Source organism: Chlorocebus sabaeus, chromosome 29, assembly GCF_047675955.1.
Source record: "Chlorocebus sabaeus isolate Y175 chromosome 29, mChlSab1.0.hap1, whole genome shotgun sequence".
Taxonomy (NCBI): domain Eukaryota; kingdom Metazoa; phylum Chordata; class Mammalia; order Primates; family Cercopithecidae; genus Chlorocebus; species Chlorocebus sabaeus.
In genome coordinates this window covers 15,524,391-15,543,411 of record NC_132932.1, presented here as the reverse complement: position 1 = coordinate 15,543,411, position 19,021 = coordinate 15,524,391, and the positions used below count along the sequence as shown (strand labels likewise).

General features: G+C 43.8%; 1 protein-coding gene across 1 annotated transcript in view; it reads right to left on the bottom strand.

The window, feature by feature from the left end:
- Positions 1-10,704: 10,704 nt before the first annotated feature.
- Positions 10,705-19,021, bottom strand: part of IQGAP1 (IQ motif containing GTPase activating protein 1) — a 115,566-nt gene continuing 107,249 nt past the window's right edge. The window contains exons 37-38 of the mRNA XM_007990469.3: positions 16,653-16,761; positions 10,705-12,935 (exon numbers count right to left, since the gene is read on the bottom strand). Of these exons, the coding sequence (XP_007988660.2) occupies positions 12,822-12,935; positions 16,653-16,761 (223 nt within the window). The 3' untranslated portion in view covers positions 10,705-12,821. The remainder of the gene's footprint in view (positions 12,936-16,652; positions 16,762-19,021) is intronic.

Here is a 19,021-nt window from a genome sequence, read left to right as displayed (position 1 = left end):
GTTTTCTACTTAGGAGGTCAGCAATGTCAATTACCCTCTAGTCGTGTTGACTCAAGCCTTTGTCAATTAATCTTTACTGAACAAATGTGACTCTCGCTGGCTGGTCAAGGCCACAGCTGCTACTCTTTTAGCACTCTTCTTGGAGACTGTAAGTGGCCTGGATTCTCAGCTGGACTGGCAAAGCAGAATATCTGTGTCAGTGCACTTCATTCATCTTTTGTTGGGTCTGCGGGACAGACCCCTGCAATTTCTGTTATTATTTTAGTACTTAATATTATCCCAGATTTGGCCGAACGCAGTGGCTCACGCCTGTAATCCCAGCACTTTGGGAGGCTGAGGCGGGTGGATCATGAGGTCAGGAGATCGAGACCATCCTGGCAAACACAGTGAAACCCCATCTCTACTAAAAATACAAAAAAAAAAAAAAAAAAAAAAAAATTAGCCAGGTGTGGTGGCGGGCGCCTGTAGTCCCAGCTTCTCGGGAGGCTGAGGCAGGAGAATGGTGTGAACCTGGGAGGTGGCAGAGCTTGCAGTGAGCAGAGATCGTGCCACTGCCCTCCAGCCTGGGCAACAGAGTGAGACTCTGTCTCAAAAAAAAAAAAAAATTATCCCAGATTTGCCATCTGCATCCTTTTACCATGTTTCCTTTTTTTTTTTTTTTTTTAGTATTTCTTCCTTTCTAGGCACCCAATATTTTAGGCTCATCTTGTACTTTGTCTGCTTGGCCCCAGAATCAGCCATTTCTCCATGGAGCCCTGCTTCCTTTTAGTGGAGAAGGGTGTTTGGGCACTGGTTCTCCTTTTTTCTGGGAGCTAGCTCTGAGTTAGCTTTTTTTTTTTTTTGAGGCAGAGTCTAGCTGTCACCCAGGCTGGAGTGCAGTGGCGTGGTCTCGGCTCACTGCAACCTCTCCCTCCCAGGTTCAAGTGATTCTCCTGCCTTAGCTTTCAGAGTAGCTGGAACTACAGGCATGCACTGCCACACCCAGCTAATTTTTTGTATTTTTAATACAGACGGGGTTTCACTATGTTGGCCAGGCTGGTCTCGAACTCCTGACCTCAGGTGATCCACTTGCCTTGACGTCCCAAAGTGCTGGGATTACAGGTGTGAGCCACCATACCTGGCCTCGGAGTTAGCGTTAAACAGGAGGAGGTCGACTTTAATTCTCGTCACATTATTTTTTCTGTCATGTGCCTTTTCAGCTCCTACCATACAGGTCTTTGTACCTCCATCCCTATAGGAATTGGGAATATTTTTCTCCAGAAACAAAGGCCAGTGACTATGAGCAACTATCGTAAGTTTATCAAGTGCACATTCTTATATATCACATCAAAATTATTTTCTAGACAAGTGGGGGCAAAATTTACACAGAACAAATATCTGCAATTTAAGAACAAAAGTTTTAAACAAACTTACCAAAATAGAAATGTAGAATGGAGTCCAAAATTCTCTGATAAATGTGACATACAAATGCACCTTTTTACTTTTCTGTTTCCTAGGTAATATTTATCATTTGTTGAAAGCTTAAAGTCGGGTTCTGTTCTAGCTTCCTCTTTTCTCCAGGATTTCGAAGAATGTGTTCCATGGAACATGAGTTTCATTGATGGCTAATAGGAGCTTCCTAAAGGATAAGAGGGAGGGGATTGTGTGGTCAGATACATTTAGGGAAAGCTACACTACACAAAGCTAAACAAGTTTCTTGACTGTATAACTTCTGAGAGCTTTCTTTATTTTGACGCAGTCTCACTCTGTCGCCCGGGCTGGAGTGCAATGGCATGATCGTGGCTCACTGCAACATCTGCCTCCCGAGTTCAAGAGATTCTCCTACCTCAGCCTCCTGAGTAGCTTAGATTACAGGCGCGTGCTACAATGCCCAGCTAATTTTTTGTATTTTTAGTAGAGACAAGGTCTCACCATGTTGGTCAAGCTGGTCTTAAATTCCTGACCTCAGGTGATCTACCTCCCTCAGCCTCCCAATGTGCTGGAATTACAGGCGTGAGCCACCATACCCAGCCCTAAGAGCTTTTACATATGTGTTGTGACTTCCAAATATGACAGAATACAGCATTTCCCAAACTTCCTTGATCACAGAGCACTTCTTCAGGAGTACTTGCCAGCCCCATGCCGTACTGTTCCTTCCCACAATGTTCAGTGAATCCATTTGACTTTCTAAATACCTCTAGAATTCTCCCACCACCTCTTCCATCCTAACAACCACTGTCTAATTCAGGCCACCAAATCCCTCACTAATTGAGGCCTTAATTGGTCCACTTGTGTATCAGTCAGGGACCCAGCAGAATACAGGTGGCATAATCCAATTGAGTAATTTGAAGAGAAGTTAATAAAGAGAAAGGGTGGAGTTTAGGGATAGGGCAGGACCCCCTGAGGCTAGTTACAGCAGGAATCATTAGCTTTCTAGGCCTGAAGGGAGTTGGGCAGGGAATTGCTTACTGCAGTGGGGAGAGGTGATTGTTTGAAGGGAGCTGCCTGACGGGAGCTCTGGCCTTTGTAGAGAGAGGCAGCCGATTCCTAGTGACCTGGCAGAATTGCTTTCTTCCAGACCTTCGGTCTCCTGGTAGTGCTTCCTGTTGGCCAAACCCACCCAGAAGCCGGAGAGAGACAGTGATGCAGTCCATGTGGCCAGCTTCCCAGGGCACAGGGGAGGGTGAGGGGTGGAGAATGGATCTCGAGGGACAAAAAGGAGATATCCAGCATAACCTCGCACCTAGCCTCCCTGCCCTCATCCATCCTGCACATCTCTGACCTCTTCTCGCTCTTCTTCAAATCCATCGATTGCCCCCCTGCCCCTCATCCTTGGAATAAAATTTGGTACTCGGCCAGGCGCAGTGGTTCATGCCTGTAATCTCAGCACTTTGAGAGGCTGAGGCTGGTGGATCACCTGAGGTCAGGAGTTCGAGACCAGCCTGGCCAACATGGTGAAAACCAGTCTCTACTAGAAATACAATAATTAGCTTGGTGTGGTGGTGGTGACCTGTAATTTCAGCTACTTGGGAGTCTGAGGCAGGGGAATCCCTTGAACCCAGGAGGCAGAGGTTGCAGTGAACTGAGATCACGCCACTGTGCTCCAGCCTGGGTGACAACAGCAAAATTCCATCTCAAAAAAAAAAAAAAAAAAAATTTGATACTAGCTCCTGGGAGCTGATTGCAAGCGTCTCTTCTCAACTCTACTTTCTGTGACCAACAACAGCAAGTTGGCAGCTTGAAATCAGCTTTGGGGAAATATTTATACCACAGAATTGGCAAATGCTACTACTACTCAAGGCACTTTTTCCTTTCACTGAGCTCACATATATTAGGTAAAAGTATTTTATATTAAAAATTGTTTTGTCATAAACTCACGAAGTGTTTTCCTCTTTAAAAAATTTTTCCATTGAAAAAGCTTAGGCTGGACGCGGTGGCTCACGCCTGTAATCCCAGCACTTTGGGAGGCTGAGGTGGGCGGATCACCTGAGGTCAGGAGTTTGAGACCACCCTGGCCAACATGGAGAAACCCCCATCTCTACTTAAAAAAAAAAAAAAAAAATTAGCCGGGCATGGTGGTGCACGCCTGTAATCCCAGCTACTCAGGAGGCTGAGGCAGGAGAATCGCTTGAACCCGGGAGGTAGAGGTTGCTGTGAGCCAAGATCATGCCATTGCACTCCAGCTCTGGGCAACAAGAGTGAAACTCCGTCTCAAAATAAATAAATAAATTAAATAAATAAATAAATAAATAAATAAAAATTTAAAGAAAAGGAAAAAGCTAGAGGCCAGGTGCAGTGGCTCATGCCTATATATGTATAGCTATATACATACAGTGGATTGAAAGACATGGAATATATTTAAAAGCCAGGGGTTCATAATGATTTTTGAAAAACAAAGGCTCCCTGGTCATTTAGAGCCCACTAGGGAAGCAGCTCATTCTGAAAACTGGTAGACAAAGGGAGAGAATCAAGCACTCATCATCTGTTCCTGAATGAGTGTCCCACAAGGCAACAAAATCGTTGATGAGAGGAAGTTTTTTTTTAAGGAGAATTCTGTTGTTAAATAAAGAAGGAATGATATTAATAGAATATCACCATTTTGCAACCCCTAATGAAATAAGAGGCTGGGCATGGTGGCTCATGCCTGTAATCCTAAGACTTTGGGAGGCCAAGGCAGGAGAATCACTTGAGCACAGGAGTCTGAGACCAGCCTGGGCAACATAGTGAGACTTCATCTCTAAAAAAGTGAAAAAATAGTAAAAAAAAAAAAAAAAAATAGGCCTGGTGCGGTGGCTCACGCTTGTAATCCCAGCACTTCGGGAGCCCAAGGCGGGCGGATCATGAGGTCAGGAGATTGAGACCATCCTGGCCAACGTGGTGAAACCCCGTTTTTAATAAAAATACAAAAAGTTATCTGGGCATAGTGGCACGCGCCTTAAGTCCCAGCTACTTAGGAGGCTGAGGCAGGAGGATCACTTGGACCCACCTCTTAGCTGAGCTCACGCCACTGCACTCCAGCCTGGTGACAGAGCAAGACTTTGTCGCAAAAAAAAAAAAAAAAAAAAAAAAGTAAAATAAATAAATAAATAAATGTAGGCAGCCATTAGCAGTGGCTGCTGAATCCATGTGATGTGTGGTGAAAGCTGATGGGAAACTATAATGAACGGGTCAAGATGGCAGCATCTGAATCCAATGATCAGCCTTTACATTGTAAAAGCATAAGCCCCTGACATGATGTGATAAGAAAACCGAAGTATTCTTGCCACAAGATTGAAACTGAGTCTGATCCACAGGATGACATGAGAAACCCAGAATGTGATTCTACAGGATTAGCATCAAATATATTGCAAGGAAAAAAAAAAAAAAAGGCTGGGTACCGTGGCTCACGCCCGTAATCCCAAAACTTTGGGAGGCTTAGGCAGGCAGATCACTTGAGGTCAGGAATTTGAGATCAGCCTGGCCAATTTAGTGAAACTCCATCTCTACTAAAAAATACAAAAATTAGCTGGGCATGGTGGCACATGCCTGTATCCCAGCTACTAAGGAGTCTGAGGCAGAAGAATTGCTGGAACCCAGGAGGTGGAAGTAGCAGTGAGCCAAGATCACGCCACTGAACTCCAGCCTGGGTGACAGAACGATACCCTGTCTCAAGAAAACAAAACAAAACAAAAAGACACAATGACCAACCTAATGGTGAGGGACACCCCTAGCATCCACCTAGACGTCAGCCTTGAAATACCATTACCAGCTAACAGTAACCAGGGCTCCACAGAGAAATGGTGGATTCCAGGTCTGGGGTTGAGAACTGTCACAAGATGAGTCTGGAACATCTTATGCTAGAAATCAAGGAAACTAGCAAAGATTACTAGGGTCACGTCAAAAGTACTCAACAGTCACCGTGAAGGAATTTTTACTGGTCAAAGAAGGGACAATTTGAGCATTCAAAAAATTATATATGGCCAGGCACAGCTGCTCACACCTGTAAAAATACAGCACTTTAGGAGGCCGAGGCAGGTGGATCATTTGAGGTCAGGAATTTGAGACTAGCTTGGCCAATATGGCAAAACCCCGTCCATACTAAAAATAACAAAAAATTAGTCGGGTGTGGTGGCAGTCACCTGTAATCCCAGCTACTTGGGAGGCTGAGGCAGGAGAATCACTTGAACCTGGGAGGCCGAGGTTACAGTGAGCCAAGATCGAGCCACTGCCCTCCAGCCTGGGCAACAGAGTGAGTGAGATTCTGTCTCAAAAGACAGAAAAGAAAAGAAAAAGTATTTAAGAGACCTATCAACTAAATGTAATGCGTGGATCTTGTCTGGCACCTGATTCGAAGATACAAACTGAACAATGATAAGATGAATAGGGAAATTTAAACAATGGCTGTTTGATATTTTAAAATAATTTGTTAGGTATGATGATGGGATGGGGATTTTTTTAAAGTCCTTATCTGTAAGAGCAGCATCTCACCCCAGGCATTATTAATATTTGAGGCTGGATCATTCTTGGTTGTGGTGGGCTGTCCTGTTGCACTGAAAGGTGTCAGGTGGCATCCCTTGCCTCTACCCACTAGATGCCAGTAGCACCTCTTTCGTCAGGCCAATTAAAAACATTTCCAAACAGCCAAATACCTTCTGTGATAAAAAAAAAAACTGTGTTAGAGACACATACTGAAGTATTTATGGTTGAAATGATACTATACCTGGGTTTTGTCAAAATAACCCAAGTGGGTTTGGGCAGAGGTAGAGGTGAAATCAGCTTAACTGTGTGTTGATAATTGTTGGGCTGGATAGTGGACACATGGGTGCTCATGACATTATTCCCCATGTATATGTTGAAAGTTCCCTGCAATAAAAGTTAAAAAATTATAGTACCAAAGGAGTATTAAGATATTTCTGTTTTCCCAAGCATATTAACATATTGGATTAAATAAGCTGTCTTTAAGTTAAAGAGTTAGAAGTATAGGCCGGGCACGGTGGCTCACGCCTGTAATCCCAGCACTATGGGAGGCCGAGGCGGGCAGATCACGAGGTCAGGAGATCGAGACTATCCTGGCCAACATGGTGAAACACCATCTCTACTAAAAATACAAAAATTAGCTGGGTGTGGTGGCATGCATCTGTAATCCCAGCAACTCTGGAGGCTGAGGCAGGAGAACTGCTTAAACCCAGGAGGCAGAGATTGCAGTGAGCCGAGATTGCGCCACTGCACTCCAGCCTGGCGACAGAGTGAGACTCCATCTCAAAAAAAAAAAAAAAAAAGTTATAATTGAGTTTCTTTAAAAGTCTTGGTAAAGCCCCTGGTCTGCTTCCCAAGTCCTGAGAAAGTGAATAACCTAATGTTTGCATGCATAATAAAATCTCCAAATTAGGTAATTATCTTTTTTTTAATTTTTGCTTTCAACAAAGTTGGAGAACCTATTCATGTTATAACTTATTATAAATCATTGAATTTTTTTTGGATTAGTCACTAAGGAGTCCTAAGAAATGGGTGACATTGCTGTAACAAAACACCTCAATGTTTCTTGGAGCTTACAGTTATAAAAATGAAAAATAGAAATAGAATTGGTCATGAGCCCCATCTCATTCTAGCAAGAATATTTATCTACAATGTTTTTAAACCTTCATTTTAAAAGACCTTCATTTGTCTTATCAATAAATGCATTTAATTAGACACTTATGACAAAATAACAAAAAAAAGAAACGTATTTCGAATATCTTTTAGAATTGTCAAGATGAAATATTACATTACTGGGCCGGGTGCAGTGGCACACACCTGTAATCCCAGCACTTTGGGAGGCTGAGGTGGGCAGATCACGAGGTCAGGAGTTTGAGACCAGCCTGGCCAATATGGTGAAACCTCGTCTCTACTAAAAATACAAAAATTAGCCGGGCATGGTGAAGGGCTCCTGTAATCCCAGATACTCGGGTGGCTGAGGCAGGACAATTGCTTGAACCTGGCAGGCAGAGGTTGTGGTAAGCCGAGATTGCACCATTGTACTCCAGCCTGGGCAACAGAGCAAGACTCCAACTCAAAAAAAAAAAAAAAAAATTACTGCAATCAAATATGCACTAAAACTGTAACTATGCAAAACGTTTTTCTGGATTGGGTTAATAGGCTTATGGTCACAGAAAACAAATTTTTATTTTTGTTACAGGTAACAAAGATAAGATATCCTTTAAAATATTTCACTAGGATGAAATTCTGAAGGAAGCAGAGTAGAAAACAAAAACAAAAACTGTTAAATTTGTGAAGATTTTAAATTTCCAGGGCCAGGCATAGTGGCTCACACCTGTAATCCCAGCACTTTGGGAGGCTGAGGTGGGCAGATCACTTGAGGTCAGGAATTCGAGGACCAGCCTGGCTAACATGGAGAAATTCCGTCTCTACTAAAAACATAAAAAATTAGCCGGGCATGGTGGCAGCCGCCTGTAGTCCCAGCTACTCAGGAGACTGAGGCAGGAGAATCACTTGAACCCGGGAGGCGGAGGCTGTAGTGAGCCGAGATCACGCCACTGCACTCCAGCCTGGGCAACAGAGCAAGACTTCTGTCTCAAAAAAAATAAATAAAATAAAATAAAAAATAAATTTCCAACTAAGAGCTTTGTTCATGTACCTTTAAAAATGAATGAAGGGCCGGGCGCGGTGGCTCAAGCCTGTAATCCCAGCACTTTGGGAGGCCGAGATGGGCGGATCACGAGGTCAGGAGATCGAGACCATCCTGGCTAACACGGTGAAACCCCGTCTCTACTAAAAAATACAAAAAACTAGCCGGGCGAGGTTGTGGGCGCCTGTAGTCCCAGCTACTCGGGAGGCTGAGGCAGGAGAATGGCGGGAACCCGGGGGGCGGAGCTTGCAGTGAGCTGAGATCCGGCCACTGCACCCCAGCCTGGGTGACAGAGCCAGACTCCGTCTCAAAAAAAAAAAAAAGAAAAAAATGAATGAAGGTGGGTTCCATTCGATATTTTTATGAGGTAATTTTTATCTTGAAATTCACATGCTAGCAGGTACTCTATGATTTAAACATTAAAAATGTATTTGTCAAACTTAAAATGTGTGAAGGGATGTATACGTTTTCCCAAATTATTTTCAGGGATACACAGGCAAAAGAATGAGCAGCAGGGCTGTGATGACCCCGGCTCCCTCCCTGTTGGTGCAGTGGCACCACCAGCAGCAGCTGGGACTCCATGGCATTCACTCCGCCATTGCTCCACGTTACATCTTACTTTCCTACTCTGATTTTTTTTTTTCCTTTTTCCTTTCTTTCTTTCTTTTTTTTTTTTTTTTTTTTTTTTTTTTGTGAGACAGGGTGTTGCTGTTAAGCAGGATGGAGTGCAGTGGTGCAATCATGGCTTACCGCAGTCTCAACCTCCCAGGCTCAAGCAATCCTTCTGCCTCAGTCTCCTAAGTAGTTGGGACTACAGGTGCGTGCCACCACGCCGGGTTAATTTTTGTATCTTTGGTAGAAACAGGGTTTCAACATGTTGGCCAGGCTTGTCTCCAACTTCTGATCTCGAGCGATCCACCTGCCTTGGCCTCCCAAAGTGCTGGGATTACAGGCGCGATCTCGGCTCACTGCAAGCTCCACCTCCCGGGTTCACGCCATTCTCCTGCCTCAGCCTCCCGAGTAGCTGGGACTACAGGCGCCCGCCACCTCGCCCGGCTCTTTTTTTGTATTTTTAGTAGAGATGGGGTTTCACCATGTTGGCCAGGATGGTCTCCATCTCCTGACCTCGTGATCCGCCCGCCTCGGCCTCCCATAGTGCTGGGATTTACAGGCGTGAGCCACCGCGCCCGGCCGATAAGCACTTTTTTTTTTGAGACAGTATCGTTCTGTCGCCCAGGCTGGAGTGCAGTGGCGCGATCTCGGCTCACTGCAGCCTCCGCCTCCCAGGTTCAAACAATTCTGCCTCAGTCTCCCGAGTAGCTGGGACTACAGGCATGCGCCACCACGCCCAGCTAATGTTTTTTGTATTTTTAGTAGAGACGGATTTTCACCGTGTTGGCCAGGATGGTCTCGATCGATCTCCTGACCTTCTGATCCACTCGCTTTGGCCTCCCAAAGTGCTGGGATTACAGGCGTGAGCCACCACACCCGGTCCTGATAAGCACTTTTCTAACTCCCTTGGTTTCTTTGCAGTACAATATAGAGCACGTTATTAAAACATTTCAGGTTTCAATAACAAAGCTACTAGACAGCATCCTTTCCATTTCAGAATGAGAAATGTGGGGCTCAGAAGGGTACCTTCCACAGAGTCCCACCAGGAGAGCCATGCTTTCCCCCTCACTCTTCCTCAGAGGTGCATGGGGTCATCTCCAGCCCCTCGCACAAATCATTACCTCCAATTTTTCATTTTCCCTAATTTTAGAATTATTCCGTTTCTCCCCTTATTTCAACCTGTCATTAATTTTCCAATATAGTCTGGCCACAGTTTACCAACACAATAGGATACTTATGTGCATGTGTATATGTTTAAATAAGGCGGCCCTCTAACAAGGAAGCCTCTTTTTTTTTTTTTTTTTTTTTTTGAGATGGAGTCTCGCTCTGTCTCCCAGGCTGGAGAGCAGTGCTGTAATCTTGGCTCACTGCAACCTCCACCTGCAGCTTCAAGCGATTCTCCTACCTCAGCCTCCCGAGTAGCTGGGATTACAGGCACACGCCACCACACCCAGCTAATTTTTGTATTTTTAGTAGGGGTTTCGTCACGTTGGCCAGGCTGGTCCTAAAACTCCTGACCTCAGGTGATCTGCCCGCCTTGGTCTCCCAAAGTGCTGAGATTACAGGCGTGAGCCACTACGCCGGCACCTTTTATTACTGCCGTGGTTTACTTTTTCCACACTCACATCCCCTAGTCTTTTCTGGTGACTTGCATGTAACATAGAAATTCCGTAAGGGGCACACTCTATGTGCTCAGGTCAACAAAGGTTAAATGCTGTTGCGATTTTAAACTTTCTACCGTTTGTCAATCAGAGCTGAGTGACATGTAATGTTTGCTTCCCACAACCCCCTTCTTTTTATGGTGAAGATAACTTAAGCATATTCATGAAAAAGGCTAAAGTCACAAATTCACATATTAAAAATCACTTTGAGACACTCAGTGATTTGATGGTGGACTTGTTTTCTCCTTTAAAAGGGGTTGTTTGCTGTTGTGGTTTTAACTATTACATCTCACTCTAGTCAAGGTGTTTGGCAAACTGTTAACAATGAAACCGAGAAAAACACAAACATGAACAAATGACCTTTTATTTCATACAGAGATACAAAGGCAACTGTGTGCAGCAACAATCTGATGGGCAGTCCAAACTCTTGGGAGGAAGTAAATTCATGGTAAATGTCATGATGGCTGGTTGAGGAGAAGGTCAAAGGAGGAGAGAGAGGAGACAGAGAATGCTACAGCTAATAAGTAACAGTAATGAGAACTGCGTGGTTTCAACACCATGAGTTTGTTGGGGCATCTTCTATGCTACTAAAGCCACAATTCTGTATCATCATCATCATCAACATTCTTGAAGTGCATTTTACACTATTCTGCATTAGCAGTCATGTTGAGGGAGCTATAGTCCTTAAAAGTAACTGCCGCATTTTATTATAGGCGCTCTAAACTCTGCTCATGACTGCCTGTCTTGGATGTGGCCTTTGGGATTGACAGCCTCTTTTAAGGAAATAGGGCTGACACACTTTGGCTGGCCCCAGTTTTTGAGGCAATGCTAGTTGTTAACAGCATTATCTTTTAATCTGAGGAAAATGTTTATTTAAAAAACCTGTCTTCCAAAATACAACAAAAAACAAGGTCTGGGTAGTGGCGAATCCTTCCAGGCACTCCACGCCTCCCTGTGGGCTGTAACCATGGACCTGAGTAGAGTCCCGTAAAAATACTTCTCCAAATGCATTTGTAATAGGGACACACCACATAGTTTGTTATTCATTAAAGCAGTTTATTGGCTTAATATACATCACTGAATTTTAAATGCTAAAAATTTATAAAAGAATACCGAACCAAAACATCAAAGAAAATAGAGGCTCAGCAGCATGATTTCAATATATTTTCCTGGAAAAAGTTTTTGTTTTTTTTTTTAAAAGTATATGACTTTTTATCTAAGAACAAAAGCTTCCTAAATTCAATGTTTAGACTTGATTTTTTTAAAAAACTAAGCCCAGAAAACTGGGGCTCATAAAATAAAGGTACAATGTGGGCAGCAAAAGAAAAAAGGAGAAAAAATGGGAGAAAAATTGGTTTTAATCTCATGTGTAACATAGGTTGGCTGGTTTTATGTTTTAGACAATTTAAGGCAGAATTATCTCTGCAACACTGCAGATAAATCCTAGTGTTTTAGCTATAAGTTTCAAGAGTTCAGATATACAGATAAACCATTTTAAAAAACCTTTTCTCATTCTGAGGCTTTTGATGCATTATATATATCTTTAAAATTCCTATCACCCACATTTTTAAGACATACATCTATAATAAGGCACTCTTAAGATATAAAACAGTTTTAAAAACAATGACATTCTACACTAGGGCTAACCCATTCCTCTGCCATAGGGATGGAGTGAATTGTCTCTTTGAATCAAGTCAATCTCTGTGCACCAACATAAACAGGCAGATGACTCAACCCATTCCAAATTTATCTAAGTAGCTGAATTTTATCAATGGGACTCTCCCATCCACTAGTCGGGGAGTTACACAAACAGAACTGCCCAAGTTTGATGATGAAATTTAAAAACAGTATCTCCTTTTTTCTAGAAATGCTTCCTTTGAACATACAACCATCACTTCCATTAGCTCCTGTCCATAAAGAAAAACACAATGGAAGATAACCAATGATTCCCCATATCCTTCAATCTTCCTGATGGGACAGAAATATAAAGGAACTTTACTTTTAAATGACAACCTAATAACTGTTAATAACATGACATTTTAGTTGTGCATCCTGTATGTATGTCATTGGTGCTAATGGCTTCCACTTCTAAATGACAAAAATTTGAATCCTACCATCCCTATTGGTAATTAAAACAAACACCAAAGCTTACAATATAGTAATGCAACCTCTAAGACTGTAGCAACAGAGAAATTTTAGTGGAGTTTCCACCCTTTCCTAAGTAATGGAAGAAAATGAAGAATCCAGAAAGGTCAGACTAAGCCTGAAACACAATTTCACTATGAAAAAAGGGTAACAAATGTCCCATCAGAGCGAGAGGAGTTAAAAATGTGGCATCGGGAGTGTATCAGACTGAGGCGCTGTTGTGGGCTAGGTCTTTGCTTCCAATGAGTCAAGAAGGACCTAGAAAGGAGCTGTGAGGTGCTTCTTTCCTTTATCTTTCTGGGCTGGCAGCAAATGATCAATTACTTCCCGTAGAACTTTTTGTTGAGAAGGAAGATCAGGAGGTTGACATTTACTTTAGCTCTATCAAATAATTTCATGACTGCAACTCCTTCATATTGTAGCTGCAGCAGGTCCTATTAACAAAACAAAACAAAACATTTTGACAGTTAATCAAGTCTGTGGAACAAGGAAAAAGGACACAATGTAGGGAGGGCTCCAGATGGACTGAGGCCTGCCTTGTGTGCCAGATGTGAACTGGGGTGAAAGAAAAGTTCCTAGCTAGGAAACTACCCACTGCACAACCAGCCTGAGAGCTGGAGCAATAGGGCGCACTGGCCAAGGGGCTCTTCTGGTTATTTGGAGTTAGGAAGTCATGTTGTTCATATCAAAATTCATCATACATGTAAAGAAAAAGAAACATGTTCAGTTGCCACACACACCTAAGCTTTTGATTTCAGAAGTCACAATGACATTCTCCCATTTCATCCGCGTTATGGGTCACTAGTTTTAATAAATCTGGAAAAGGTGAAGATTAAACCTAGAATAAAATATACTAAGCATGGGAAATGAGACAAGGCTAGTAATGTCACCTCAATACTATCTGCTAGATTCTTAATTTCTATTCCACATGAGAACACTGTCTTTTTTTTTTTTTTGAGACGGAGTCTCGCTCTGCCACCCACGCTGGAGTGCAGTGGGGCAATCTCAGCTCACTGCAAGCTCCGCCTCCTGGGTCCATGCCATTCTCCCGCCTCAGCCTCCCCAGCAGCTGGGATTACAGGCGCCCAACACACGCCCGGCTAATTTTTTGTATTTTTAGTAGAGACGGGGTTTCACCGTGTTAGCCAGGATGGTCTCGATCTCCTGATCTCATTATCAGCCCGCCTAGGCCTCCCAAAGTGCTGGGATTACAGGCTTGAGCCACCGCGCCCGGCAACATGAGAAAACTTTCTATCCTGAAGGCAAGGGGAAAGGAGAGAACTTGATGTTTTATTAGGTGTCTGCCATGTGCTTGGCATTGTGTAAGCACATTATATAGCATCTTTTAAAAGTCTTCACAAAAATTTTTATGAGGTGCGATCATCCTAACTTTAAAGATGAGCTATCGAGGCTCAGAGATGTTAAATGACTTGCACCACAGGACAGAGATGGATGTGGTAAATCCAGATCTGACTGCAATGCTCTTGCTTTTCCTGTTACTTTCGCCATTGTCCTGAACAAGTTTAAGAAATCTGAGCATTCTCACTTCTAAACTTTAGAAAAATGGTGATGAGAAAGCAAGGGTCAAAAGGCTTGAAAGGACCCCACAAGGCCGGGTGCGGTGGCTCACGCCTGTAATCCCAGCACTTTGGGAGGCTGAGGCAGGTGGATCACAGCCTGGCCAACATGGTAAAACCCTGTTTCGACTAAAAATACAAAAATTAGCTGGGCATCCGGTGTGGTGGCGCGTGCCTGTATTCCCAGCTATTCAGTAGGCTGAGGCAGGAGAGTCACTTGAACCCGGGAGGTGGAGGTTGCAGTGAGCCGAGATTGTGCCATTGCACTCCAGCTTGGGCAATAAGAGCGAAACTCTGTCTCAAAAAATAAAAAAAAATTAGCCGGGCGTGATGGTGCGCACCTGTAATCCCAGTCACTCAGGAGGCTGAGGCGGGACAATCAATTGAACCCAGGAGGTGGAGGTTGTAGTGAGTGGAGATCACACCACTACACTCCAGTCTGGGCGACAGGGTGAGACTCCGCCGCTCCCCCACCCAACCGCAAAAAAAGAAAGGACCCCACAAGTTCAATCATCTGCTGGAAAAATCCTAGCAGCTCCATGAAGGCTGCTGGCACCTGTGCCTAACATAATACCCCACACCTGGCAGTCACCCCACATTTAATGAATTTGTACATAAATTAATAAATTACTATAGGCAGACTGGTTGGCCTAACACAATTTGGTTAAAACATTTTAAAATAAAAATATGTTCTGATAACTCCATGTAAATAAAATAAAAAAATTTTAAATTTTTTTTTTTTTTTTTTTGAGACGGGAGTCTCGCTCTGTCACCCAGGCTGGGGTGTAGTGACCGGATCTCAGCTCACTGCAAGCTCCGCCTCCCGGGTTTACGCCATTCTCCTGCCTCAGCCTCCTGAGTAGCTGGGACTACAGACGCCCGCCACCTTGCCCGGCTAGTTTTTTGTATTTTTTAGTAGAGACGGGGTTTCACCAGGTTAGCCAGGACGGTCTCGATCTCCTGACCTCGTGATCCGCCCGTCTCGGCCTCCCAAAGTGCTGGGATTACAGGCATGAGCCACTGCGCCCGGCCAAAATTTTAAAATTAAAACAATAATAATTTGATGAAACTGAGGGAATAAGAGGTTCCTTTTTTTTTTGGTGGAAGTATTTCGGTTAGCTGTATGCATCATAAAATCATTTCACATTTGTTTACCTAACATGTTTTAATGGTCTACTGGTCACTGAGAAGGAAACGAAGATGACTAAGAAATGCTCCCTGTCCTTAAGGACTTTATGGCTTTAGTGGGGAGAGGGGAAGTAAGTCAACACCTACTGTAAACAGAGGATGTCTGCAAGGGCTACAGAAGCGAAGGGGACACCACCTATTATGACTTGGCTGGGGGAGGTACACACATGGAAGTACTTGACAAATGATGGAGGAACAAAAGGGGCGGGTTTGGAAGGCAGGGGAGGGGAGGGAGGGCAGCATGAGCAGAAGCCCAAATGCACATTCATAGGAAGGCACCTGCCCGGGCTGGCAGGGCGTGGCTGTGTGAAGCAGTGCAAGAAAGGAGACAGGAGCAGACTAACCGGTGCCACACACACAAAGCTAAAGGAGTCTGGACATCACCTAGGAATCCTCTCAATGCCCTGCTATTTTTTAACGTGTAAAAATCAGATTATTTCAAAATAAAACTTAGGGATCTTTATGCTGTAAAAATGAATTACTCTGGAGTTCTTTTTGGATTTAAGATAGGATGTGGTTTACAAACATAAACTTTACACACACCTTGTCAGAGGTGCATCTTTTTTTTTTTTTTTTTTGAGACAGAGTCTGGCTCTGTCGCCCAGGCTGGAGTGCAGTGGCCGGATCTCAGCTCACTGCAAGCTCCGCCTCCCAGGTTCCCGCCATTCTCCTGCCTCAGCCTCCCGAGTAGCTGGGACTACAGGCACCGCCACCTCGCCTGGCTAGTTTTTTTGTATTTTTTAGTAGAGACGGGGTTTCACCATGTTAGCCAGGATGGTCTCGATCTCCTGACCTTGTGATCCGCCTGTCTCGGCCTCCCAAAGTGCTGGGATTACAGGCTTGAGCCACCGCGCCCGGCCAGAGGTGCATCTAACCTGTAAGTACCTACATCAAATCAAAATGAGAAAAAAATTTCAAGCTACTGAGTGGACTTGCAAAATTGTAAGTCCACTCAGTAGCTTGAAATTTTTTTCTCATTTTGATTTGATGTAGGTACTCAGAGGTGCATCTAACCTGTAAGTACCTACATCAAATCAAAATGAGAAAAAAATTTCAAGCTACTGAGTGGACTTACAATTTTGCAATGTCAGCATGTGTACTTACGCATTTTGTTCAAGTCCAAGGTATCAGCTCAATTTAGTGGCAGCACTAAGTGGAAGCTTCAGATAAACGTTTTCTGAAGATTTACATCTGCAAAAGCTCTCCAGAGTGTACACACCAAACCAGACATGCTGCAACACTCAGCTTGTTTCCCCACAGTGTGGAGCCTAGCTCACTGCTGAATGTAGACAGCTTTCCTCAGATGAGTCTCCTCTTTATCTAGTTCTCCTACTTGGACAAGAATCTCATCCAGAAAGCTTTTGGTTCCTGCTGGTGCATACCCACCTGATAATGTAACATAAAAGTCTCCATTTGAACTCCCATGAATTTGGCTTTCACTTCAAAGTCTCCAACTTCTTCTGTTGGACTGATTTCAAAGATAACATTTTTAAACCTGTTGAAAGATAACATCATAAGGGTATGGTTTTTATGTTCTCATATAAAAATATTCTGTGAAATGGGGAAAGGAGATGAACCAAGTCTTCAAGGGTGAAAAGGGGTAGAAAATACAGGTCAAAAGTACTTCTGCACCTGAAGCAGCACGGATTGCCACACCTAAGTACCATCTGCTCTGGGACTTGGAGAGAGGAATGGCAACCTCTCTCTGCCTGCAGCACTTGCATCCTATAAAAGAGGAACCACTGAGGAGTGCCACAAGTGGCCTGTGAAGGGATGACATCATAGTAATTCTCTTCACTTCCACATGGCCAAAAATGAAACCTAATGATAAAAGGAGAAAACAGGAAACTGGGGTGGAAGGAGATGGTATGTGTGTTTGAATACATGCATGTTTGAGGACTGGGAGAAGTAAATAAACAAAAGGGGGTCAGTATAAAAAGCACCAAGGGAGGAGGTTTTTCTAGAAAGAGTAGGTACTGTGTACATAAGCACACTCAGTATTACCAAAGATAAATTGTTATTATTAAAAATATTTAAGTTATCACTCATTCACATGTTACCTGCCAGGAAATTTTAGGAAGCCAAAAGGAAAAGGGGTTATGCAGCCGGGCACAATGGCTCACATCTGTAATCCCAGCACTTTGGGAGACCGAGGCGGGTGGATCACAAGGTCAAGAGATCGAGACCATCCTGGCCAACATGGTAAAATCCCGTCTCTACTAAAAATACAAAAATTAGCTGGGTGTGGTGGCATGCATCTGTAGTCCCAGCTACTCAGGAGGATGAGGCAGGAGAATTGATTGAACCCGGGAGCCAGAGGTTGCAGTGAGCTGAGATAGTGCCACTGCAGTCCAGCCTGGTGACAGAGCAAGACTCTGTCTCCAAAAAAAAAAAAAAAAAAAAGGGATTAAGGCATTCTCTGGGTGATCAAAGTATAGCGCCCCAGATTTCCAGAACTCAACTATGGAGCTACCTTACCTGTTACGAACAGGGCTGAGAACCATGAAAGATGCAAAAGGGTTACTGAGAGTTAAAGGAGAAGCCACAAAAACCCATGCACTGAAACATACATGCATTTTATTCAACTGGAATGCCTCACGGGTTATTCCTTAAAGAGATTTATCTTAAGTGATAAATAATTTTATCAGATTTAGTTGGCTATTTAGTTTCTAAACCCATAGAAGCAAATTAAAAAGAAGAAAGAAAGGCAAATAGAGGTAGGCACTTGAACAGTACTGGAAAATAATGACAAAAAGAAGGGCAATATTGACTCATGCCTGTAATCTCAGCACTTTGGGAGGACAAGGCAGGAGGACTGCTTGAGCCCAGGAGTTCAAGACTAGCCTGGGCAACAAAGTGAAACCCTGTCTCTACAAAATATAATTAGTTGGGTATGGTGGTACATGCCTATGGTCCCCGCTACATGGGAGGCTAAGGTGGGAGGATCTCTTAAGCCCAGGAGGTTAGGGCTGCAGTGAGCTGTGATCATGCCAGTGCACTCCTGCCTAGGTGACACAGCAAGACTCTGTCTCTAGAAAAAAATTTAAAAATTATGTACCCATTAAAAAGGATGCTTTCAATGAATATAAAAAATGCTCACAGCATAATGTTATAAGAAAAATGTTGGATACATGACCATAAACAGTATTGTCCCAGTTTGTGTTAAAAAATATTAAGTAGTTATTTTAGGCTGGGTGCAATGGCTCATCCCTATAATCCTCCCAGCATTTTGGGAAGCTGAGGAGGGCAGATCAGCTTAAGATCAGGAGTTTGAGACCAGCCTGGCCAACATGGTGAAACCCTGTCTCTACTAAAAATACAAAAATTATTTGGATGTGGTGGCAGGCAACTGTAATCCAAGCTACTCGGGAGACTGAGGCAGGAGAATCACTTGAACCTGGGAGGTGGAGGTTACAGTGAGCTGGAGGTTGCAGTAAGCCGAGATTATGCCACTGCACTCCAGCCTAGGCTACACAGAGAGACTGTTCCCCCTCCAAAAAAAGGCCTGTAATTCCAGCACTTTGGGAGGCTGAAATGGGAGGATCACGAGGTCAGGAGATCAAGACCATCCTGGCTAACACGGTGAAACCCCACCTCTACTGAAAATACAAAAACTTAGCTGGGTGTGGTGATGCATGCCTGTAGTCCCACCTAATTGGGAGGCTGAGGTGGGAGAATTGCTTGAACCTTGGAGGCCAAGGTTGCAGTGAGCTGAGATCGCGCCACCATACTCCGGCTTGGGTGACAAAGAGACT